This window comes from Crotalus tigris, unplaced genomic scaffold, assembly GCF_016545835.1.
Source record: "Crotalus tigris isolate CLP2741 ecotype Arizona unplaced genomic scaffold, ASM1654583v1 scf7180000017568.12009008, whole genome shotgun sequence".
Classification (NCBI taxonomy): domain Eukaryota; kingdom Metazoa; phylum Chordata; class Lepidosauria; order Squamata; family Viperidae; genus Crotalus; species Crotalus tigris.
This window is the reverse complement of record NW_024096478.1, coordinates 963277-988987: the sequence shown is the minus strand read 5'-3', so window position 1 is coordinate 988987 and position 25711 is coordinate 963277. Positions and strand designations below refer to the sequence as shown.

General features: G+C 37.6%; 1 protein-coding gene across 5 annotated transcripts in view; it reads right to left on the bottom strand.

Annotated features, from left to right (window-relative positions):
- ARHGAP26 (Rho GTPase activating protein 26) overlaps positions 1-25711 on the bottom strand; it is a 266440-nt gene that overhangs the window by 53383 nt on the left and 187346 nt on the right. For 4 of the 5 annotated variants that reach the window (XM_039351429.1, XM_039351447.1, XM_039351437.1 and 1 more), the window contains exons 18-20: positions 13986-14145; positions 12419-12557; positions 11237-11393 (exon numbers count right to left, since the gene is read on the bottom strand). In XM_039351429.1, coding sequence (XP_039207363.1) covers positions 11237-11393; positions 12419-12557; positions 13986-14145 — 456 coding nt within the window. Of the gene's footprint in view, positions 1-11236; positions 11394-12418; positions 12558-13985; positions 14146-21851; positions 22227-25711 lie in introns of those variants that run through there. The other variant, XM_039351466.1, reaches the window with a different exon arrangement.

Below are 25711 nucleotides of genomic sequence, written 5' to 3'. Positions count from 1 at the left end.
GTAAAGAAGATTAGAAGCTACCCATGTATCTTTTTTCTTTTTCATTTCCCCCTTTCCTGCACTTTTAGCTTTCTCTTTGATTTCTTTCTCTTTCTCTACTTATTTTTTCACTTTGAATTAGTTTTTTAATATTCCCTTTTGAAAAAAACCTTTAATAACAATTATATAAAATATTTTGACTTGATGCACAGATCTATGCTCTCTTCCTTCTAATTCCTATTTCAGCAAAATCACTTAACAGAATATCTCTTTCAGGCCAAATTCTTTGATTCATCTATCTGACAGAAGAAAGCTGGAGAAAATTAGAAATGAAAACTAAAGCTTAGTGTCCCGCAGATTAATGTTGCATTTCAGTTTTATTCTTTGGTAAACAGGAAAAGATTTTTAAAAATGATGCTCTATTTTCTGTGGTTTGGCTAGCCAGAATGTCTTAAAATAAATAGCCAAGTGAAAGGAAAAAGAAGCACAAATACAGGCCTCGGTTAACTCTTCAAGAGTCTACTCTGAGCTTTAAGAAGAATATGTCTACTCAAAGAGAATCGAAATTTAACCATAAATATTAGATTTAATTTGCTATCTTACATTATTTCGCTAACTCTCTCCACAGCTTATATTATGTTCTAAACAAAAACAGTTATGTTGCAGTCGCAGTTGCACTTGAGATTTTGATTTAAATATTTCTGCTTGTTTGGATATTATTATTTATCAGTAATCTCTTGATTACCAACTAGTACATTACAAATACTGTGTAGCAGCTCTCTTGTTACTATTTGCCTTGCTTGCAACTATTGTAGAGATTAAAAACTGAACAATTTGTAACAGTTTAACCAATGGTGAAAAAAAAGTTTTACCACTGATGTCGCTGTATTCTGTTTAGCATTTGGTACTTTATTCAGGTTTCCTGTGTTACAGAAGCAGCTAAATCATAAAGTAAATACAACTTTGCTACTCAATTTGACTAGATGTGTTTTCTAGATGCTAAATATTCATACCCTTCTTTTAAACAAATGAAAGTGCAATTAAGTCACATTGTGTTCCCTTTGATATTTGGTATCATTATTTTTAATTGCCTAGAGTTCTTGAGGAGCTGAGTGGTCTTAGAAACATGATAAATAAATAAAATGCTGAAGTTGTAATTTTTTTCAGGCAAAAATGGTGACTGTGCTACAACTGCAAGGCAAGAAAAAGTGGTTGGAAAGCAGATCTATGAAGAAGTCTGTCTTCAAACATCTCCCTGAAATATACCACATGGAAATTCAAGGAGGCACTTGACTCCTCGTAGCCATCTTTCTTAGTGAAGCACTAATGAAGGGACCAAACAGGAGTAGAATGACATGTTCTTCCATGGATAATTGGCCCAAGTAGCTAAAACAGAACATAATCTTTTATTTCAGAGAGGAAATTAAGACAAGAAGAACAGTTACTTTCCTTCTTGACTCCATGATAGTGGGAGTGGTTGAAGAAAAACAAAGTGAAATATTAAGAGCTTCCTGGTTTATCCTTTACTTGCCCCATTGTCTCAGGAGTGAAATAAGGGCAAGGGCAAAGGCAAACCAACAGAAATGATGGAAATTGTAGCCATCATAGTATTAGGAATATTAATTAATCAATGGTTGTGTATATACCTGCTACCACAAATTAGACCCAACATGAGTGAGGATTATACAACTCAGAATTCTCAAATGGCATGGCCATCACTTTTAGAAACTTCCAGGCTGAGCAGAAGCATTGATTAATAATATACCATCACAGATTGATAGTCAAGGTAGCTAATTTAACCAAAATAATACTAAAATATTCATCACTGTTTTTTCTGTAAACTTATTAATCACAAAAGCACATATTGTCAATGGTAAAGCAGATTGACTAAGTCAGGGCTTTTCAACCTTTTCACCCATTGTACCACTTTTAGGATATGGCAACATCTGAGTACAACCAGTCGCCTAGCAAGATGTCAAAAACTTGTTGACCAAAAAAAAAAAAAAAAAGGAAAAAAGTGATAAAGTACAGGTAGTCCACAACTTACAAAAGTTTGCTTAGTGACTGTTCGAAGTTACAATGGCACTGAAAAAAGTGCCCCCCCAAGCCACAGCCAAGCAAGACAGTGCCCGGCGATGCTCTTCCTCCTGTCCAAGGTTTTCATTGTTGTGAGCATTTCTGTTGAGGATTGGCAATGAGGGTGGGGTGGGGTGGGGGGTGTTTGGTTTTTATTCCCTCCGTCTGCTAGGTGGTTTCAGCAGGTTTTGGTCACTTCATATGACCATGGGACACTGTGACCGTCATAAATATGAATCAGTTGCCAAGCATAAAAGAAGGCACATTTATTCACTTAACTCAAGTTTACACTGCTCTGCCGCAGCTGACTTCCATAAAATAATTAATAAAACCAATAATTTGTTTTTTTAGCTTCCTCTGAAAATGTTGGATTTTTAGTAAGGGTCTAGGTGGATTGTAACCTGAGCAAAGGTCCAGACCTTTGTGCATGTTGTGTTCTTATACAAGTTGTCAAGACAACTGTTCTGATTTGCCCTGAGGTGAAAATGTCCAGCAATTTGAAAAGTTATCTACGTATCAAAAACAATATTAAACTGATCTACAAGTTAATAAATTTGCCTGGACCATCGCAATTCATAAAATTTGCTTATTTATCTGACTGAAAAATATAACCAAAATTATACTGATTAATCTCTTGCTCTCTTGGCTTAACAATTTGCAACTATTTCCTAAAGAGAAACATGCAAAACTGCATCCAATGAAATGAAGTAGAAGTCTGCTATTATTTTTTGTAAAAACATAAAAGAAAAAGTCATAATGCATAAGATAATCACCTTTTAAAACTGTTATTCAAAAACCAGCTTCTGAAGATAAAAAGCAATAGATCTATAATTGGGAGCAGAATGCCATAAATGAACTAGCGATAATATACCTGAACAAACTATGGTAGATTAAATGAATGCCATAAATGAACTGGCGATAATATACCTGAACAAACTATGGTAGATTATGTCTGAAGGGTATTGAGTTACTACAATGGTTCAATGAAAATGTACTTCGCAACATAATTCATGGCTCAGTACCTTTAAAATGATCCATCATTCCAGAAAGATTAAACTGACAAAGTACTGACAAGTCAAGTTCTATGTTTGCTATTACAGTATAATTACAGTATAAACCTATAGAACATTTTATCTAGTATAAGGAAAGTTTCTTACTGTAAATAATTATTGTCTATGATTCCTGCAGGATGCTATAGAATAGTTGGTAAAGCTCTTAATTTACATATCCCACATTTATACACCATTCAAAAGAGACAACAAAAAACCAAGAAGGAAAAAAACAAGGCCAGGATGTATCCTCTTCAGTAGCCACTACTCAGATAAGCAGGGATTAACACTAGACAAACAATCAATTGTCCAATCAAGGAGCTCCCAAGGAGAAAAGCACACCCTCATCAACACTGGTAGAGTAAGTTACTGAATATAAATAGGCTAATGAAAGTAAGGAAAGATCTGCAAGCAAAAAGGAAGCGGTCAAGCTAGAGAGCAGCAAGGACTTCACAAAGCTCTCAATATTTTGGACAACAGGTATGGGTTGATACCCTGGTCACCTCTAGAGGACAACTCTGATCAGACTGATGAACAATGGCAATCCTACTATCACAGATCTTCTAAATACTAGGAATCTTCTTAAAATAAAGCAGTCAACTTTTTTTGTAGCATCAAATAGCACTTACAATGTCAGGGTTTAATATAGTATTTATTTGTCAACTTTGAATATGCCATTAATGTCACCAAATCAACTATCTAAGACAGGCATGTCAAACTTGCAATGTCACATGATGTCGCACAATGTATTGGGACTTTTTCTCCATTGCTGGCAATGGGGTGGGCACGGTTCCAGCAGGCCGGCAGTTTGACATTCCTGATCTAAAGCCTTTCCAAAAGAAGAATGGATACAATTATGGTATCAGAAAAAGCAATAGGTCTCCTTGGGATATCACTCATTTATAGCTGTATATATAAATCATCATTTCTCAGAACATTCTATCTGCCTGATCAGGACTATAGGCAACACAGCATTTTGGAGAGTATCCCAAGAGTCTTAATTGTTTATGCAATTAGAGGATACATTAACCTAGGAATTCTTGAATCATATGAAGAGATAATTAGTCTACTACAGAATAATACTATCCAGAAGATAGAAAAGGAATTCATATTAAGGAATATATCTTTAATTTGTGTATTTTTGAAGAGTATCTGAGAAACTTCAAAACATAAAAAAGTATCACAATCAAAAGTTGGGTATATCAACATTAGCAAACTTCAGTGTATAGAACATTTCTGTAAGCAAATCAATTTTACTGGACTATCATATTCATTTCTTTCATGGCACACAATCTTAAAATATTGCTATGGATACTGATTTCCTGAGATAATACAAAATTATTCTAGAAAGATCTCTTACAGAGTACGATAAATCAAGAAGAGGATTTTATTTGATCACTTGGAGATAAGAAAAAAAGACTGTTAGAATTGCCCTGACAAAAAAACTGGATCTGAACAGATATTGTGTAAACATAATTAGACCTCTAAATATTCTGTTTATCACAGAATGTTTCCTGAGATTGCACAGATATTGGGGTAAAAAAAAGGGAAAGAATGCATTTAGAAGAACACTACTTCCTGGATCAATATTTAAGAGAACCATATTTTAATAAAAAACTGAACAGCTGGTTTTATGCTCATTAGAGCTTCACATTGACACATGTTAAGTGACCCAGATCCAGCACCCAAAAAGAGAAACAGAACTTTAAAAACATGTTAAACTTTCAGATAGAAAAATGTAAATTTGGCAACACAGTCCCTCTTGCAAGTTATCCATCTCAATCAGGATGGCTAGCAAGGGAACTTTTTTCCTTACATCCTAAGTTGCAACTGCACTCTACTTTCGGGCATCTTTAAAGCAATCTATCCTGAACAAATATCTAAGTACCCTGCAAGTTACTTTTCCTGAACATTTATTATAGATTGCTGGTTGATTCAATTTGGGATGAGAGCAGAATAATCAGGATCTTAACAGAATAACTGATTTGACTCACTCCCTATGCTATCAATAGAAATAGCTGCAGTTAAAGATGTATGATGACTCTTGAGTAAGTGAATTTTTATATGCTAGGTCTTACAGTAAAACAGATAGACTTGAAAATCCCCAAAACCAAAAATTACAGGGAGAGGAGAGAAATGCCTCCACCATCAACCCCTTAAAGTTATATGAGAGAATGAGCCGAGTTCCTTTCAGATGCGCAAGCTTTGATTTCCCCCCCCCATCACAATTAGGTGAGGCAATTATACATCAGCTGAATATTTCTCAGCCCCTTCTTTGCAATTAATGAGATTGTTATATAAATATAGTTAGAGATGTTTCTCATTGTCAGCTGTTGTCTGAATTAAAATAAACTTCATGCCAATATCAATGTTATGATTCTTTGAATAAAATCATATAGGGGAAACTTAGGGACATTCAATAGTTGATCTTGATTAATACAGAGAACTAAGACTGGAAGGGATCTGAAGCTTCAAAGACTAGTTCTTAATAATGGTCACAATATTCAGGTCTGACGTGCCTGAAGAACAAAACACACACTATAACTGTGATTTCTAATAGGTTGTTGAATATAAAATCCAATGTTTCTCTGGTTTGCCTGAAATGTGCCAAAAAAAAAAAAAAGCAGAATAAGTAGAACAAGGTGCTTAGCATGTGTTCCATGTAAACCTTTCACTTTCCCGAGTTTGCCTTTGCTTCAAGTATTCATTTTGTGGCCTTGGCACAAGTATCAAGTTGAATTGCATGTAATCAATAATCACTCATCAGGGTGGCTTAAGGACTATCTTCCGATGGTCAGTTTTCAGGGATTAGAAGATTTTCTGCATGCCTATGCATTCTTCAGTCAACACATACACATAGGAGCACAGAGTTAATAATTAAACCCTAACATCTGGAACTACTATCTTTTACGCCTAAAATTTTATCACAATCTTCCTTGGAATTTCTTTTTCTGCCTCTGAGACAAATTCAAAAGCCCGGATCGCAATTGTTTCTACTGCCACCAGATAAAGGGCCATCGTTCAACCTTCTTTACTGTGATAAAATCATTCAAGGGAAAGGAACAGCACATTCCTTAACTATCTCCTGGTTACCACTTCAGCACCTCTGAGAAGGACAGAGCATTGCTGTACTTGTGACTAGCAAGGCTAAAAAATGAGAAGAGTTGCTGGCTGACAGGCTGCCTATAGAACCCTCTTAGATGGCTCCGCATCTTATCATTTCCGATCTCAGTGAGACAACACTGTGAGAAGACTGGCAGAGAGCTCTGTGTTTATCAAGAAGTCTGGACTGATTTTCAAAACCCTTCAGAGATGCATCTCTGTATAGAACAGAGGTGCTACTCTGAGCCTTTCCATTTTCCTACCAAAGAATGGAGGGCCGATTGGAGAATTGGGGGCCAATTGATTTTTTGTTATGGAACTGAGGAGGAGACTTCCATTTATTTCTCATATAGTTACAGCAGATCTGCTTTTTTAAGTGAACGTTAAAGTTGCCCTTTAAGTGGAAGTTAAAAGTTGCCCTTTAAGTGGAAATTAAAAGTTGCCCTCTCTTCTTGCCATTGTGGGCCCTGAAAATTTCAAATCTATGAAAGGTTGTTTTTTTTCATCTCTCTCTCTCTCTCCCTCCCTCTCTTCCTCCCTCTCTCTCTCTCTCTCTCTCTCTCTCTCTCTGTGTGTGTGTGTGTGTGTGTGTGTGTGTATCTGTGTGTGTGTGTATCAAAAATGGGGATACGTCAAATAGAAGAATTTGGAATAAGCTGTACCTTGCTGAAGTCAGACACCAAGAGTTTTTAAACCAAATTAAAAAGTCCTCTTCCTTCCAACAGGTTCAGTAATATTACACTTGGATATCAGTTTGATATGCCTGTTATATCTGGCTCAGAGGTTTGTTCTCCCAGTGACTATTCCTAACTCTTTCTCTAACACTCCAAACTGAGACCTAGTTAAGTTCAAAGGGTCTCTGTCAAAAGCCTATTGAGTCAATATTAAATGGAGACAGCTCTGCCCCTTGGAGAGATTTGGTACAACTTGACTTTGCCTGTCACCCAGAGCAAGAGGCTAATTATGAAATACATAAGAGAAGAAAAAGAGGGTTTGACTGCTTAACAAACTTTGGTGGTTTATAAAAACCTCAGATTCTAGAGACACAGTAAACTCCAGCACCGCTTCAAAAGCAGTCTATCATTGTAGCTTCAAAAGCCGTATATCAATGTAATGTTATAGTATCAACTCAGTGTTCTTTTTCTCAGTAGTCTTACATAATATATTGGGCTTACTTTTTTTCCCCCAAAAATAATCCTGATAGCAGAAAGACATTCTGCTTAAGTGTGTGTGTGTGTGTGTGTGGGTGTGTGTGTGTGTGTGTGTGTGTGTTGAATATATAGACAGGTTTCAGCAACTCTTCCTGGAATACCATACCATTTGTGGGTAGATTAAATAGAACTTAAGAAATACTTTGGAATACAAAGGTTCCAGGCTATTAGACAAAAAAAATCAATATAGATTTCTGTAATTAAATTAAGGAAGCTATAGCAACATAACAGAGAGGTTGCTTCCAAAAGGAAAAAAAAATCAAATCTTCATTTACGATCTTAGAAAACAAAAATAAAAAAAATCCTTCTATTGACATGATTAATCCATAATGTGTCATTCAATTTTCCCATTCTCAAATTAGCAATGCTTAAAAGGATGCTGAAACTGCAATCAACCTTCAAGGTAGATTCATCTAATATTCTCCCACCATCAGAGCATTTTGACCTTCCATTTTGACCTTTGACATTCTATTACAGATTATTTTTAAATACCATTTTTATTAAAACTTTCAAATGAGAAGGTAAAGCTAACATAAACTGATGGATAATAAGAAAGAAAAAGAAAGAAGTCCAAGAAAAAGCAAAAAGGGAAAAAATGAAAGAAAAATTGAAAAGACAGGGAAACAATACAAAGAAATGATTTCTAATATTCTTCACAGCACTTATAATTACATTGTGACATTTCCCTCTAAAGTTATATCGTATTATTATTCTTTCTATAATCTATTCTATCAAATCATCAAAATGATAAGTCACAAGTTCCTTTTTCTTATTTGTATGCAAAATGTTCATAAGAGACTTCTGGCAGTAATAAATATAGATAATGTCTTTTCTGTAATCAAAAAAAATACATTTACCTATTTCAGCAAAATTGTTAACTTCGCCAACTTGGTAGTGTTGAATCTTTGTATCTCTCTGCATATACTTCCTGATTTCAAGTAGCCATCTTGGAAAAAAGAAACTTTTCCAATATGTTTGAATTCATATAATTGAAATGTTTTTCAATTTTTCAAAACTCAACCATATAATGGGCTTTTAACATATTACAACTGATCATTGATAAGGTACCCATAACCTATTGCATATGTAACGTGAATTTACATATCCATCTTATCTTCCACTCTTTTGCCCTATCTCATCTCAGTTTAAATCTTACATTAATTTAGCCACTTCATCTCTGTGACAAAGTGTTAAAAATTTGCCTTTTAATAAAATCTGTAGCCTGGAAAGGTGGTATAGCTTCTACTAATTTTTGGCTGACATAGATTAATATGGCTGTCTTCCTACAATACATTGTTTCTTATGTTTCTCTGAGTTCAGTGTGAGCTTACAAATGTTCCCTACCTCAGGGCTTTTCAATCTTTTCACCCATTGTATCACGTTTAGGATATGGCAACATCCGAGTACCACCAATTGCCTAGCAAGGTGTCAAAAACTTGATGACCCCCAAAAAAGGAAAAAAGTGATGAAGTACAGGTAGTCCTCGACTTACAACAGTTTGCTTAGTGACTGTTCAAAGTTACAATGGCACTGAAAAAAGTGCCCCCCAAGGCACAGCCGAGCAAGAAACCCGCCTGCCCACTGGCGGCACTCTTCCTCCTGTCTGAGGTTTTCATTGTTGTGAGCATTTCTGTTGAGGATTGGCAGTGAGGATGGGGTGGGGGTGTTTGGTTTATATTCCCCCCATCTCCTGGGTGGTTGCAGCAGGTTTTGGTCACTTCACATGACCCTGGGACACTGTACTGTCATAAATATGAATCAGTTGCCAACATCTGAATGTAAATCACAAGACCCTGGAGATGCTGATTGGCGCTTCTTCTGGGCTTAGCAGAAGCGCCAGGATCAGCGCCGAGCTCCAGCTGGAGCCTGGCGCTGATCCTGGCGCTTCCTCTGAGCCCTGACACCCCCGAATAAGCGCTGATCTTGGCGATTGCGCTGAGACCTGACAGCCCTGCAGCTCCAGCCCTCTCTCGCTCAGGCTTGTGCGGTGCTGCCACCGGTTCAGCTCATTACCCTCCCCCGCTACCACTTTTCTAGGATGTTCACGTACCCCCTGCCAGGTGCCAATGTACCACAGGTGGTACCCGTACCACTGGTTGAAAAGCCCTGCCCTACGTAATATAGGAAATCATATTATGCCTTTATTTTAAATAACATGATAGAAACCATTAACTATTTCCAATAGTTAAAATAAGCAAGATAATGACAGGCATACTGAATAATACAATTTCCATCTCAGAAATTTTTCTTCACTATTTTAAAACTCAGCTAATAATAAAATGGATATGGATGAAAATTGGCTAATTACATTTTTTTGTAATGTTCTTGATGCTTTCAAACAGAGTAGTTATTTCACTTACTTAGGATTTGTTTTCAATTTTCCTTCTGGAAACAAAAATTCTTAGCACCACTTAACAACGAAGAGGACATAGTCTATAAGCAAACTATTATCTCGGCATCTTGGGATTGAACCTGCCTCTCGGATAGCTAGATGCATTAAAACACTGCTTTATTACTAAATGAAATATAAAATTAGTCATCCCACTGTTGAATAAAATGAAATGTTTCATTTATTAAGGATTTATTTTTGCCATATTTGAAAAATAACATAATAGGTTTTTCAATAGCTAAGGACAAGAAATTCCTTTTTTGAGCCAAGAGCACTTTTTTTTCAGTTGTAAAACTTCTATTGGCAAATACAAGAGATAGGAACAACAATTAAGATGTCAAATCTTGCTGACTCCACTTTAAAACTGCTTCATTGCCACAAAAAATCAGCCACTATTAGAAGAACTGAAAGCGGAGAGGCTACTTTGCTAACTGGAATGTGTTAGCATTGTGACTGAACAATGAGTAAACCTACAAAAATGCTTTACTAGGCTCTCAAGTTCTCAATAGACTAAACACTTATGTGAGTAAAGGCAACATCAGATTAGCTTCATGCTTATGACAGTTCTAAAAGTAGCTGATTACAGTGTAGAAGCTGGCAAAGATAAAGCAGTTACTTCCTTTATTGGTAAGCACGCTGAATTCCAATATTTCAGCATTACGGAATATGCACAGCTGCTACGAAAAACATCATCTATCTTTCATATCTCCCTTTCTGGAGAATGTCAATCAACACAAAATATGTACCATTCTCTGTTGACTTTCCCTATGTGGCAAACTCACAGCACAGTGATGTCACACAAAGATGATCCACAACACAGATCTTAGAACAGCACTCTTTGATTATGTTTTGTAATGCTTAGTCTTTGTGATAATCTTGAATGGATTCTACTTGCCAAAGAGAAATAAAGGTGGAGTAGATAAATTCAAATGGATAACCCATACATAACAAGAAAATGTTTTGATTCAACAACAATTTGTAAGAACAGTTCCTAATACACTGGACTGATCTGCTAAGCCTAAGATTCCAAATCATTTCATTGAAGAATTATCAATTCATGAACAGCAGAAAGACTGGCAGATGTTCAGTTGGTAAACAACTATGCCAAAAGCACTTTCCTAAATAGAGAGATTTCCTCAATTTCTAGAAGCAAATGAAACTAAACAATGCCCTTACATAATTTGCATTAAGTACAAGACATAAGCACAAATCAGCAAGCAGAAGCATAAAAATCTTTTTGGGAAAGGACCCAAAGGTTAAACATTTGCCCAAACAATATTTTTTTATATCCCTCAGTACATAGCCGGGAGTTAATTTTACACAATATTATTGAAACAAGAGCCTAGTGGGGAATAGCATCTGTTTCTAATCATGAAATCTGAAGATCAGTGGATAAGAACTGCTGGTACATTCATTAGGCATATACTTACAGTGAATTTGGCCGGTTGGGTTTGATAACTTCTATATTAGATTCAGTTAAGTTCTTGTTAGGCTGAACAGCATTACTGGACTGGAGCAAACTGTTGGTGTTTGATGATGATATGACCGATTCTAGGCTGGAGTTAATTATACTGTTTCTGTTTTCCTCTGAAAAGTAGACCAAAATGAATTGATGCTGTGACGTGATTTTTATGAAGATATTTTTTTAAAAGAGAGAACATTGGAATTTCTGAAGACGTATCTATTAAAATTCAAATTTCAATATATTGCAGTCATAGACTAGTACACATATTAGAACTTCTACACTTAGGTTTAAAAATATTGTTATACTATTTAGGCTCTTATTTCTGCATTAAGGCTGATGAGTTTTTGCTTCTTCCTCTAAAGCTATTTAGCTAAAACATTTCATGCTTTAAGAATTTTCTTCTTTGTCCAAGCACTTAAAAAAAAATCCTACTCTCATAATACTCCTGCCTCTTCCTCAAGAATAATTTGCTCCAAATTATTTAGGATAACAGAGAGCTGACAGTAATGGCAAGTTATGGTTCCTGCTACAGTTCTAGAACTCCAGAATACATTTTAAAACCAATGAGAATTTGTTAAGTATATACAAAGGAGAGTAGACTTATACCTTTTATTCTTAATAGGATCTTCTGGCTGCATTCAGTCCTATCAATCTTTTCTAGCTTTATCAATCAATATATAGTCACAGGCCTCACAAGCCTCTGCTACTAGGTTCCATTGTCTTAAGACTAAGGAATCTATAGTTAAAAATGAAATCTATAGTTTACATTTCACAAAAGACAAGAATGCAGAATAATACTCAGCACCGGAATGGGACAACTTGGTGCAGACAACTCGCCATAGCCAGCTCACCACAAGACAATCCACTGCAGGACAATTTAACCAATTCAATTTCAGGATTTAAAATAATTTTAAAAATATTTTAATTTTTGTCATTCACATTTCATTTTGTTCGCTTTTTGCATCCTTTCTTTAAAATTCTATTCTGCTATTTCTTTGATATTTTTGTCCCGTGGTGAGTTGTCCCACAGATAGTTGTCCTGTGGTGAGTTGGCCACAGTAAGTTGGCCATGGTGAGTTAGCTGAGGCAAGTTGGCCGTGTTGAGTTGTCTTAGACTCAACTCAGCACAGAGAATAAAGATACTTACGCTTTTCATTGGGTTGCAATGTATGGAAAAGGGTTAAGGGCCTCTCACTGCAGGATGGTGGCTTTGAATCTGTACTCTTTTTTCGAGATAAGAGCAGTTGAGAATTTGACTGTAGAGTATCAGGCACCGTGTTAAATATCTATCATTTTTTTAAACAAAGAAAAGAGAATTTGAAAATTGTTAGAAACTTCTCATGAAAAGGGAGCAATTTGTATTAAAACCTAAAACAAATCTGTGTGGAAGTAGTAACTCTCAAAAAATGGCTATATAGTCAAATGATTTTTGATAAAAGAAAAAATATTTCTTAGATTAACCATTCAACAGTGCTTACACTTTTGCTAGTGTAGAGATAAGTCTAATACTAAATTCTCTGAGATTATCTAGCTTTTGTGATTATGCAGACAACAACAACAGTAATAATGATGATGATGATGATGTTGGAAGGGACCTTGGAGGTCATCTAGTCCAACCCCCTGCTCAGGCAGGAAACCCTATACCATTTCAGACAAATGGCTGTCCAGTCACTTCTTAAAAACTTCCAGTGTTGGAGCATTCACCACTTCTGGAGGCAGATTGTTCCACTGGTTAATTGTTCCAACTGTCAGGAAGTTTCTCCTTAGTTCTAGGTTGCTTCTTCTGCACACTAATTATTTTGGCAATCCGTATCAGACTACAATTCAACTAATAATTTCTAAAGCCAAGAAGTCTCAAGCTGCTATTTCTTTCCTGACCCAGCTGATTCAAATGCTGCATGCTGATCTTCAAAGGAAAGTAAGCAAGTTTATGACGAGAGTATACACTGATTCACTGAAAATGTACAAAGTAATTAATAATCTCCCTGGATTGATAATGTTCTAAACCGCTCTTCTTCTTTTTTCAATTAGCTAAAATTAGCCTTAAAGATTAAATTGCCTCTTGGGATTAAGCAAAATTGGGCATTAAGCAAAACCTCTTCCTGAGAGAGGAAAAAAACAAACAAACCCTGATCTTCATGAACTGCACAGAGGGTTTACTGTACATATACATCATTTTAACATGATGAATTCCATATTTCTATATATTTTTTTCTTTGAGCTGAAACTATTTCTGATGATTCCCAAAGCATCATTCATTTGTATCTACCCCCACGCCACAAGCTGTATTCTAAAGGGAGCCATAACAGCTTAAATAAAGCAGCTCAAGCTGGTACAAGATTATTCATTCCAATTAAACTGGTGATTCATTCCATGTCACACCCACATTCTTTTTTTCCCCTTTCAACCAGAGGGAAACTCTTCTTTTCCACTATGCAATTTCTGTTATGAGTGGTCTGGGATTTCAGAATTCCCTCAATGAAGGGATACAGAAATCCAAATATTTCATCTCCCAATCAATAAAAATGTTCAGGAAGAGAATGTGGGCTGGCAGACGCCTGGAACAAACCCTGTTACTTGTCAAATTCCTGTCTCTTCCCAATGTTCTTGCAGCTGACAGCTGCTAAAATATTCACTGGAATCAGAATCAGTAAACATTGGTAAACAATCGCTTTTTCAAAACATGGAAGATACACGACTCAAATATAGTTTACCTTTTCATGGTTTTCTATTAAAATCTCAACTACAATATTTTGGAACTTGATGTCCATAATTGCAGCAACAGTTTCTTCTTGTGGTCGCATTAACGTTGGTCCAAAAACAACTCCCAGATTTGCGACAGTCATAAGATTCTGTTTGTGGTTTTCAGCAACACTGCAATGAAACAAGCATGATAGATTTTCAACAGGCCCAGCAAGTTTAAGTGTTAGTCCATTTTTTAAAAAAATAATTTTGGAAAACCTACCGTAGTATTTGAATTTCCGCAGAGTAGACTACAATTTTGGGTTTTAATAACAAAGCCAATGAAAGATCAATATAGGCTAACTCATAACAGAGCACTCATAACAGAAATTGCATAGTGGAAAAGAAGAGTTTTCCTCTTGTTGATAACACTTCTACAAAGGTCTGTAAACCCACACATAATTCAGGGAATAAAAATTGCAAAGAAGGTGATGACAACATGTTTCCATGTAGAGATGCAATTTAGAAGAACAAAGTGACCATTATTGATTTCAATATTTTACCTGAGATACGCTAAACCAACACCCGCTATCTTGAAAAAAATAAGCAGAATTCTGAAGACACAGGATCTGAGTAGTGGATAAACTTGTTTTCAACTGACTTCTTGATAAATCCAGTTAACAACTGGACCAATCACAAGTATTTCATGACCTGGGGAAAGGATATGGGCTTGTATATATTGAAGGAAATACACTGAATAATGTGGGCTGTTAATATTATTATTTAATTGTATTATTTATTTTGCTCAGACTCAGTGGTACCTGATGTTAATTTAATACATGTCTCTGACTCACTGAGATTAGTCATTAGACAGGTTTCCTTTGAGTTCACTCAAAATCTCCATCGTACAAGCCCAGTGTTTCAGCAAGAAAGAAATCTCAAATAAATATGGCTAAAAGATAAGAAAGGAAGACAGATAAGATTGTGTATATTTTGGCATTTCTGTATCCTGAAACATTTAATATATGAATTTGCAGCTGAAAATAATTTCTGATTTTCCTACACGGGTCCAATAACTGAGGTGCAGGTCACAAAAAAACGAACAAACCCCAGTCCACTGAACAACTCAGGCTTAGGAAAATATGTACCTACTACATGTACTGACTTCCATGGTCAAGAAACTAAAGAAAAAGAACACAGCAATATTGTTCAAATTAATATCATAATAGAACTGTGAATTTTACGTATGATCTCTTTTACTGAAATAATGTAAGGCAAAAATATCAATAAGAACTACTTTGTTTAAAAAAAGATATTCTAAATTGATAGACAGACACACACAGAGTATACAAACATGGTTCTCAAATCTCAAATATTTTAGGAAACTGGAGAAGATATTCTCTTTCCAAATGCAGTTATCTTTTGCTTTTACACAGCAGAATTTTCCTGTTTGCAATGTAAAACTGTAGTCATTACAGGTCAGGTCTTCCCAATAATTCAAGCTACATCATTTGATTGTAAGCGTTCTACAGACAGCATTTGATTTGGACCAAATTCTCATCTCTACCTGCTTGTGGGTATTATTGAGATAATATGTATACTGTATATAGAAAGAGTGGAAGGATTATTAAATAAATAATATATATTTTTTGTAATTCATAGTCTTTTGCTCTGCTGGGAAAATTATTATAATTAAGTAGACATTTTATAAATTCCAAACCAAGTACAAACTAAAAATATTCAAATACTTTACCTACATTAAAAAAATATTTTCAGATTAACTCTTAGTATCAGGTGTGGGTATAACCACTTCTCCATCTGGATGCACTCATTTTCACTTGATGAAAATGGGGAAAGGAGTGGCAGATTAAGACACTTACTAGTACTGCTCAATTAATGACCATAATGAAGTCTGCCTGTCATGGTCGTAAGTCATGATGCTCATAAAACAGGTCAGTCCCATGACTGACCCAATTTTACAACCTTTTTTGAAGTGGCCATTAAGCAAATCACCAGTCGTTAAGCTAACCTGCAATCATTAAACAAACCACACAGTTGTTAAGCGAACCAATATTTTTTCAGCAAAACTACAGTAAAGCACGGTCACAGCCATGCAAACAGCCATAAATGTGACTATGTTGCCAAGGGCCCAAAGTCTGGTCATGTGAAGACAGGGAGGCTGCTGACCATTGGAACTGGGTTGTTCCAGGCTCTTTGTAACTTCAAACTGGAAGCAACTGGTTGTAAGTAAAGGACTATCTGTACCTGCAATTCCAAAAGACAAATATGAGAACTCACGTGAAATTTTAAATTATTCATTGATGATTTCTATGATTTCCTTTTGTTTCATGATTTTAAAAAAAATCAAATTTTTGAAGAGCAATAAAATGAAATGCAGACCACAAAACACAATTCACAGAAAGAGAGAAGTAGTCCAGGAGCAACAGTATGGCCAATTGTTCTACCATGGTAGTTGGAAGTTGTCCAAATTAATATTCCCCCTTCAAAGAGCCCTGGTAGAACTGTGGTTAGAATGTAGTATTGCAAGTTGACTCTGCTCACTGCAAGCAGTTCGATCCTGACCAGCTCAAGGTTGACTCAACCTTCCATCCTTCCAAGGTCAGTAAAATGAAGACCTAGATTTTGGGGGGCAACATGATGATTCTGTGAAACCCTTTGAGAGGGTTGTAAAGCACTGGGAAGTGGTATATAAGTGCTAAGTCCCATTGCTATTGCAATGAAACACTGAAAGCTTCAGATTTCAATAAAATGTAACCGTTTGCATTAAAAGAGTTCCTAAGAGTACTTGCAGAAATCAGAGTACATTAGCTCAGATACAATGTGTACAGTATAATCTCAAAAAAAAAAAAAACCCAGAGCATAAATATACTAAACGGTAAACATCCTGCCATCGCTATGAATTGCTACTATGGAAACGCAATATGAGAATCCATGTCATAATTAGCAGTACTACCTGATATGACTCCTCTGAGGGAAAAAACCCAAATATTTTCAACAATTCTTAACATTTTTAGAGCATCCTGGGAGCATAAAGCATACTGGTAACTCAACCTATTTTAGAAAGTGTTTATTTTTTAAAAAACAGATTCTTACATACTATGACAACCTTTCAGAAACATACATTGTTCACAATTCTCCTGTTACTTTAACAGGAAAAATTCAGTATTCTTGAGAAAGTTCTTTTGAGGAAGTGGCTTCCCACTGATAATTGTTTGTGTGTAGATACAAAAAATAATAACAACATCAGACCAACAATCAAACAGTTAACGGTACCCCAATCAAGGAACTGTCAACAATCCAACAGTAAGCAGCCCAAGCAAAGAATGATCAAGACCACTCCCAACAACACGGCAAAATATAAGTAATAAAATATAAAATGAAAGCAAATCGCACACTCTACTTGCACTGATGGTTTTATCTAGTTTGGGTAATGAAACATCTGGGGAAAAACAACCAAGTTCAGAGAGTATCAAGGAACCCTCAAAAAAAAAAAAGATATAAAAGCCAATTCTAATTTTCTAGACCATTATAGGCTGCTCTCTTTATATCAGCATTAAAGAACAATGCCCAAACATAATTGCTTTGAATCACTATTATATTCTCAGCCCAGGAAAAGGCCACTTGAATGAAAGAAGCAGATGTCTTTCAATGTACACTTTTCTAGGAAAACAGATGAGAACATGTTATGTACAGGTAACAAGAATAGCACGAAACAAATACTAGCACTTATTCTTGTCATTACAGCAGTAGAGAACAGTACAGTATTTAATATAAGATGTACTAATATTCCACAGAAGAAAATGATATAGCAAAGATCTATAAATCCAATCTTTGTTCTGAAATCACTTTAGGATATAAATGGCTATATATAAGAAATGTGCACATGAAAAACCCTGAAATATAAAAATAATTTTATGAAATGTATAAAATACATTATGCATGCATGTATTAAGTTTAGAAACTTAATAAAGAATATCCTTTTTAAGAAACACTGAATTTAAATTAACCCGATAATTGTTCAATTCATAATTTTTGTTTAGAATTTTCAAATAAGTAGGTATACACAAAATAGAATATAGTAATTATTGCCTTAGTACCAATACTATTTCATATTCAGAACTATTTTTACATAGTTCTACACTTTTCCCAGAAAGCCTTTTTCAAACAACATGCAACTTTAATATTTTAGTTATAAAGAAGCTTACATCAAGAGTCTGGTCTTAAGAATGCAAGCTAAATATTTCTGCTTAGTCCAATTATCTTCAATGATAAGATTAAGGTCCTTCTACACAATGACTCTGTCTCAGTTGCGTGATCCTGAAAAGTCAATTACTTTTCTGTAGGATATGTTGACATGTTTCTCCAAACTTTTGGCTCGCCTGGGCCACATTGAGTAAAGAGGAATTGTCTTGGGCTCCATATAAAATATATAATATAGTTAATTTATGTAAATCACATAATAATGTTAAAAGTTTACGATCTTGTGCGGCTGTATTACTAGCTGTCCAGGGCTGATGTAGCTCATGGGCCACGGATTGGACACGTCTGGTCTAGGTCAGGGGTCTGCAACCTTAAACACTCAAAGAACCACTTGGACCCATTTCCCAGAGATAAGAAAACACTGGGAGCTGCAAAACATGTGCGCGCATGCGCGCGCGCGCATGCAAGGGATGGGGAGCTTGACTGAAGAGTTTAATTAAAAAGAAATAGAGTCTGCTGTGCATGAGTTCTCTGTCTCTCTCTCTTTCCTCTCCCTCTCTCTCTCTCTCTTTCCTCTCCCTCTCTTTCTCTCTTTCCTCTCCCTCTTTCCTCTCCCTCTTTCTCTCCTCTCCCTCTCTTTCTCTTTCCTCTTTCTCTCTCTTTCCTCTCTCTCCCTCTTTCTCTCTTCTTTCCTCTTTCCCCTCTCCCTCTTTCTCTCCCTCTCTTTCTCCCTCTCCTTCTCTCTCTCTCTCTCTCTTTCTCTTTCTCTCTCTCTCTCCCTCTCTCTCTTTCTCTCTCTCTTTCCCCCCTCTCTCTGATCTTCTGCTCACCTGGCAAGCTGGCTTCAGGCTGTTCTCCAACAAGCTAATACACATTCTTATTGGGATGGCTCTGTCCTGCCTTTTCTGCTTTCTGCTTCCTGCACAGATGCAGCAAAGGGAGGAGCCACGCCCAATAAACTTGTCAGCTTGTCCGAGAACAGCATGAGGCCACTCTCTTTTTTACACACAAACACACACACACAAACACACACACACACACAGAGAGAGAGAGAGAGAGAGAGAGAGACAGAGACAGAGAGACAGAGACAGACAGACAGACAGAGACAGATAGAGAGGGGGGGAGCGCAAGTGCCTCTCTCTGTCTCTGCAAATGGCGGAGGAGGACTGGGAGCCACAGTAGAAGGATCAAAGAGCCACATGCGGCTCCAGAGCTGCAGGTTGCCGACGCAAGGTATTTGAATCCCCAGCAATACTATTATTTTCTCAGAACAATGTTGTGTCCTGTTGAAACTCTTTCTCACTACTGGCTCCAAGTCCTCAGTTTAGCACAACTCTCAAGGGGAAAGGTGGCTTAACAGCTTTGCAACTCCCACTTCATAAGACCAATTATGTTTTTAGTTCATGCGTGACCAGGTTGGCAAAGGAGTGAGAAAACACTATTTCTCTCTCCGTTATTTATTCAGTCTTTATGCTGAATATAGATCAAGAAAAGCTGGATGGAGAAGATCAGTATGATTTTAAAACGGGAGGACAAAACTTCGGTAAAATAGAAGTTATGCTAATGACATCACTCTGGTAACTGAAAATGCAATGGTCTCCAAGCTCTAGAATAATAGTCAAAGACACAGTGAAAAAAATAGGACTAAAATTAAACATAAAAAAGATCAGACTAACAACAACAGTACAACCAGCTTTAAAACTGATATTGAACATAGTGAAGTGGTGGATACCTTCTGTCTTTTAGGAACAACCATCAATAGTAAAGGAAAAAGCTGTCAAGAAATATGCTGCAGTCTACTACTTGGCAGAGCAACCATGAAGGCTTGTGAAAAATATTCAGATGCTATGAAATGTCTATACTCCCAAAGATCAGAATATTCAGATGCTATATCTATACTTCCAAAGATCAAAATACAGGTAATCCCTGAGTTACGAGTGTTCACTTAATGCTCGTTCGAAGTTACGTGATCAGCGCCCCCTAGTGTTTATGAGCAAATCCCAAAATTATGACTATTGCAGCACCATAGCAGTCGTTTGCCCTTATGAGCGACCGACTGCAGAAGCCCTGCAATATTCACCCTAATCCTCTCCCTGCTCCCCACAACTGCTTCCCCCTCTCTTCCTGCTGCGTCAGAATCATTTACCTTGCAAAATCTGTCTCCTCTCTACCGCAGTTTCTTTCTCTTTGAGGGAGTCGGCTTGGAAATGCTTTTTGCGCCAACAATGGAAGCTCCTGAATGCCATTATATCGTGTGAGTTCAAACACAAATTCTCTGCAAAAGAGATCATGGCCCCCGGAAGCTTCCATTCTCTGGGGGGAGGAAGTGTTTGCAAAAGGTGGGCAAAGTGTGGAATTGGAGTCATCCAGGCACAGGAACCAATGCCATCCATGGCCCGGGTGCGCTACTCGCTCACATGCACCAGCCTTAGTTTGAGGGCAGGAACAAAGCCAACTGAATGAGGAGGTATCACGGGGCCAGGTCCCTTGCACCCGCATCCAAGCTGGCAGCAGCGGCAACCACCTGAGCAATCATGATCCCCCTCCCCAGCCAGCCACCCCACCCAACCTAGTCCTCACCTTGCTGGCCAGCTGGCACAAACCCTCACCACTCTTCTCCTCTCTTCGTCTTCTTCACACATTGAGTGGCAGCGGCTTGAGTTTCTCTGCTCTGAGTGAAAGGCACACAGCAGGATTGCTCTCAATAAGACCAGCGCGTGCAGCGCACTTGCGTCTTCTTAAGAGCAATCCTGCTCTGCGCCTCCAGTTTCTTCCTTTGAGACGGAGCGGAGAAACTCAAGCTGCTGCCCTCAAACACTTTTTATCCAAACACAGACCTGAGAGAGATTGGAAGGTCCATGTGCCTGCAGTGGGGCACTTCAGAAAGAGAAAGGAATGCTCCGTGTGACTGCTTGAAACTCTGTGTGACTCAGATCTCCCTTCGAATGAAAGTTGCTTGAGGGGCAGGCTTGAGTTTGTCTGCTCCTTCTGAGTGAAAGGAAATGGAGGCACGGAGCAGGATTGCTCTCAATAAGGTCGGCTCGCTCGCTCCAGAGGCTTGTTTTTGCTAGGAAGGGGCTTGAGAAATGGCCTTTTCCTGTGAAAACCTAGCCAAAGAGTGAGGCATGGTCACTCTGGAAGCTTGTTTTCGCTAGGAAAGGGCTTGAGATATGGCTTTTTCCTGCGAAAACATAGCCAAAGAGCGAGGTGTGCTTGCTCCGGAGGCTTGTTTTCACTAGAAAGGGGCTTGAGAGATAGCTTTTTCCTGTGAAAATGGAGCCAAGAGCGAGGTGCTCCATTTCTAAGCATGCATGAAAGGAGCTTCCAGTTTCCCCAGGGTCTCCGTCCTGGTGAAAATTGTTCCAGCAGTGGCAGAAAGAAGTTGGGAATGGGAGCAAACACCACGAGAGTTCAGGCTCCCATTCTCTGCAAAAGAGGATCGGTGCCTGAAAGTGCACAATATTACAGGCACCCAAGAACTTCCATTGACTCTCCTCTCCCTCAAAGGCAGAAACCGTGGCAGAGAGGAGACAGATCTTTTGAAGGTGAGTTCGGCGCAGCAGGAAGGGAGGGGGAAGCATGAGGTATCTTAGTGATTCAGGGAAACCTTGGGGGTCTATTCCATCACTAGTCCCCCCCATGGCCTTTCCCACCCTGAGATACCTCATGTGCATTTAATGAGTCGTGTGCATCTTAACGAGCAAGGGAGTGATCTCATTCGAAGTACGAGATTCACTCTACAGGTTTTCGAGTTATGAGTGGAATGGGCAGGTTCCATTCCACTCGTAACTTGAGGACTACCTGTAGTACAAGCAATAGTATTCCCTATGATACTTCTATGGAAGTGAAAATTGAACTTTGAAGAAGCAGAATAAGAAGTTTATTGACACTTTTGAACTTTGGTATTGGAAAGACTCCTGAGCCACAAAAACAATTAAGAAATCAACCCAGTGTTCTCCTTTGAGGTTCAAATGCCCCGGCTCAAATTATCCTATTTCAGAACTATTATGTGAAGACACAGCTTTCTGGAGAAGACCCTCAGGCTTGGAAAGCTGGAAAGAAAGAAAAGAAGAGAATAACTAGCAGCAAGGTGGATGGACTCAGTTACAATGGCAATGAGTGCACTATTGAAGGATCTGAAGGACCACATTTGGAACAGAATGTGATGAAGAAAACCTATCTATATGGTTGCTAAAAGTCAACACTGACTTGATGACACATAATCAATCAGTAACCAGACCAATGCACACAAGCTAAATGTGAGAGTTTTTTCATTTACCATTTATGTGGAATAGGGAAATTTTGCTATTCCAGGATTTGTACCTGTTTAAGGCCAAGTGTTGATTAAATTAAGTTCTTTGCTCCGAAATCTCAATCTATTGCAGGGCTGTCAAACTGCCAGCCTGCGGGCTGGTTGCATCATGTGGGGGCCGCACCCACCCCAGCTCCGGCAATGCGAAAAAACTTGTGATACATCACAAAATGTCACGTGACGAGACGAGTTTTGACACCCATGATCTATTGCATTTAAACAAGAGAAGACAACTGTGGATCATTTTTAAATTACATTAATGTTATGGAGGTATGGAAAAGTAAGTGGTATGACAAACCCCTAACTGGCTGGTAAATCATATGACAAAAAAATGGAGAATTAAAGTCTAGTAAGAAGGTAGTAAAACCTGAGCCTACACCTAAAATAACCTCTAGATTTCAACAGAGGGAGAGAGTACTAGCATTAGATATAAATTATTTTTGAATAGTGATCTTCATTTTATTAACAGCAAAAGAAAATTTGGAATAGAATGCTCATTTGCATTATGTTCTATATAAATCTTAACAAAATTTCACCATTATTACAGTCATTTGGTAGAAGCTAGATTTTCTACAATATCCTGGAGGAACATGAAGCAATGTACAGTATTTCTCACTTTGAGTTTGTTAGGAAATCATGCAAGTATAAAAGACTCAACACATTTCAGAACTGTGAAAGGTTTCCTCAGAGTATTTTGAAATTGTTTTCTTAAAGAAAAATGAAAGTGTTTCCAATTTTATTGAAATAGCATTAATGATAGGCTTGTGAACAAAGTTGCTGTACTTACTTCAGTATAACTGAGCAAAAGAAAAACCAAGCACGCTATCATTAATAAAGGTTTTCCTTTATTAATTAAAGGTGGAAAGAAGATAATCAATGCTTTATTCCTAGCATACAGCATGCCCTAACTTTTTTTGACACAGATAAAAACTTTTGCACCATATAGATAACTCCTTGACTTATGATCACAACTAGGACCAGGAGTTCTATTCCTAAGCAAGGTAGTTGTTAAGTGAATCACATCTGATTCTACAATCTGTTTTGGCACAGTTATTAAGTGAATATCTGCAATTGTTAGGTAAATATGTGGGTGTTAAGTGAATCTGGCTTTCCCCATTGAGTTTGCATGTCGGAAACCATCTGGGAAGGTCACAAATGGCAATCATGTGACCCTCAGATACTGCAACCATTGTAAATACACACCAATTGGCAAGTGGTTAAATTTTGACCACATGACTGTGGGGATGTTGTGATAGTCATAAGTGTGAGTACCAGCAGTAGATCATTGTTTTCAGTGCTGCTGCAATGTTGAATGGTCACCAAACAAATAGTTGCATGTCAACAATTGCTTGCATCCCATTTTGATTGTCTGGTGTTTAGTGAAACTAGGAGTGTTAACCCAGATGGATTTTTATGTTCCAACAACTTCCTTTATCATTGCCTCAAATAAACAAATAAAGCTGCTCCTGAAAAGCTTTTATTTAAAACCTTATGGCTTATACCAGCACATCGATAGATGAACAATATTCATCAGAAGAATTGGTTATTAGATAAAAGTTTTTTCCTTTACATTGCACAATGACAATAGTCATAATGATGTGCTTGGCTTGAAGAAATGCTTTTATCGTTTCTCTCTAACACTGAAATAGCTTCTCTAAAAGGAGTTCTGTTTCAACATACAATAAAACGTATAGTTGACTACCTCCCTACACTGACCACCTCCTTAAGTTGACCTCATTTTCGTAGACCGGACATACACTATAGCTTTTAGACATCAAGTGTCCAAAAACCACCCCGCCTCCTGCCTGCCCCACCCTGTCCCCGCCCACCCGCAGGGCTACCTACCGCTCCCATGGCCCACCACAGCAGATCAGCATTGCAGCCCTGTAGCGCCATGGTGGCCACGCCCTCTACCCGTACCCCACAGCATCATTTGCATGCGATGAGGCGCGAGGGCAGAGTCTTGTCCCTGCTGCCTGGCTGCCATGTCCTTGGCTGCGCTGCTCTGTGCAGGCCGTGCCCGGGGGTGACTCTCCTCCAGGGGGGCTGCTGGTGAGGAGGGGGCCATGGGGAGAGGCGGGGCTGGGGCAACGGTGTGCATGCCCACAGAGAGGGCTCTGTGTGCCACCTCTGGCATGCGTGCCATAGTGGTTTGCCACCACTGCACTATACGTACAAAATAGAAAGCCAATCTCTTGATACTGACCACCTCTGTAAGTTCTATCTTGACTACTGGGCCTCGACACATGATATTAATTTACTATCTATAACTTGATCAGTTGAATCCAGTCTGCACCAAGGGCAAGAAATGCAGAATTGGTAGCAATGGATTTTTTTCAAGAAGAATATCAAAGAATACAACATTTTCAACTCTGATTTGGCGGCTTAACAATGATAATTATGGATTCACATTGCACAAAGACAAATTTTTTCCACTTCAATTTTTTTTCTTTTTCAGGATCAGTATTTAGAAACATATGCGCCAAATTTTAATGATGCACAACTTTTCAAACAAAAGCGGGTGGCATGCATATTTTATGCAAATATCTACAATCCTCCTGTGTAACTTATACAACATTTCAGGATTTGAGCATGAAGACCATAGTGCAAGTACATATTTTGTCCCATTAATACCAGTAAAACTAGAAGAAAGGAGCTTTGAAGTATTCAATGTCACTTTTGGGGTCTATGCAGAAGCTGTGCATTTTCTCTCAAATCTTATGGTATTCATGGCTATGAAAATGGAATATGAAACCAACCAACCAACCAACCAATAAATAAATAAATATTCTATAGAAACTCTGAGAGAGAGAGAGAGAGAGAGAGAGAGAGAGAGAGAGAGAGAGAGAGAGAGAGAGTTCAGTAGACCATGCCCAGTATGTGTGTTGGTAACCTTCCCAAAGTGTACATAAAAGAACTCAAGAAAACAGAATACTACAAGTTCTATATACCATTTAAATGAATGTATTCAATTCTGAATGTAAGTATATGCTGACATAGACTCATGTACTGCTTAATGTTGTAAACTATTGTATTTTTGGAAGAAGGAAGAGGATGAAGAGAATTATTTATCCCAATTAAAGATTAATATATACCCTTCTGTTCACCTCAAATCAGACTGAATATTGCATGAAGGCTTTAACAATGGCTCATGTGAATCATCACAAACCATCCACTGTCCTCACCAGGGGTGAAAGAAATATACAGGGGAAGCTTCAAAAGAAA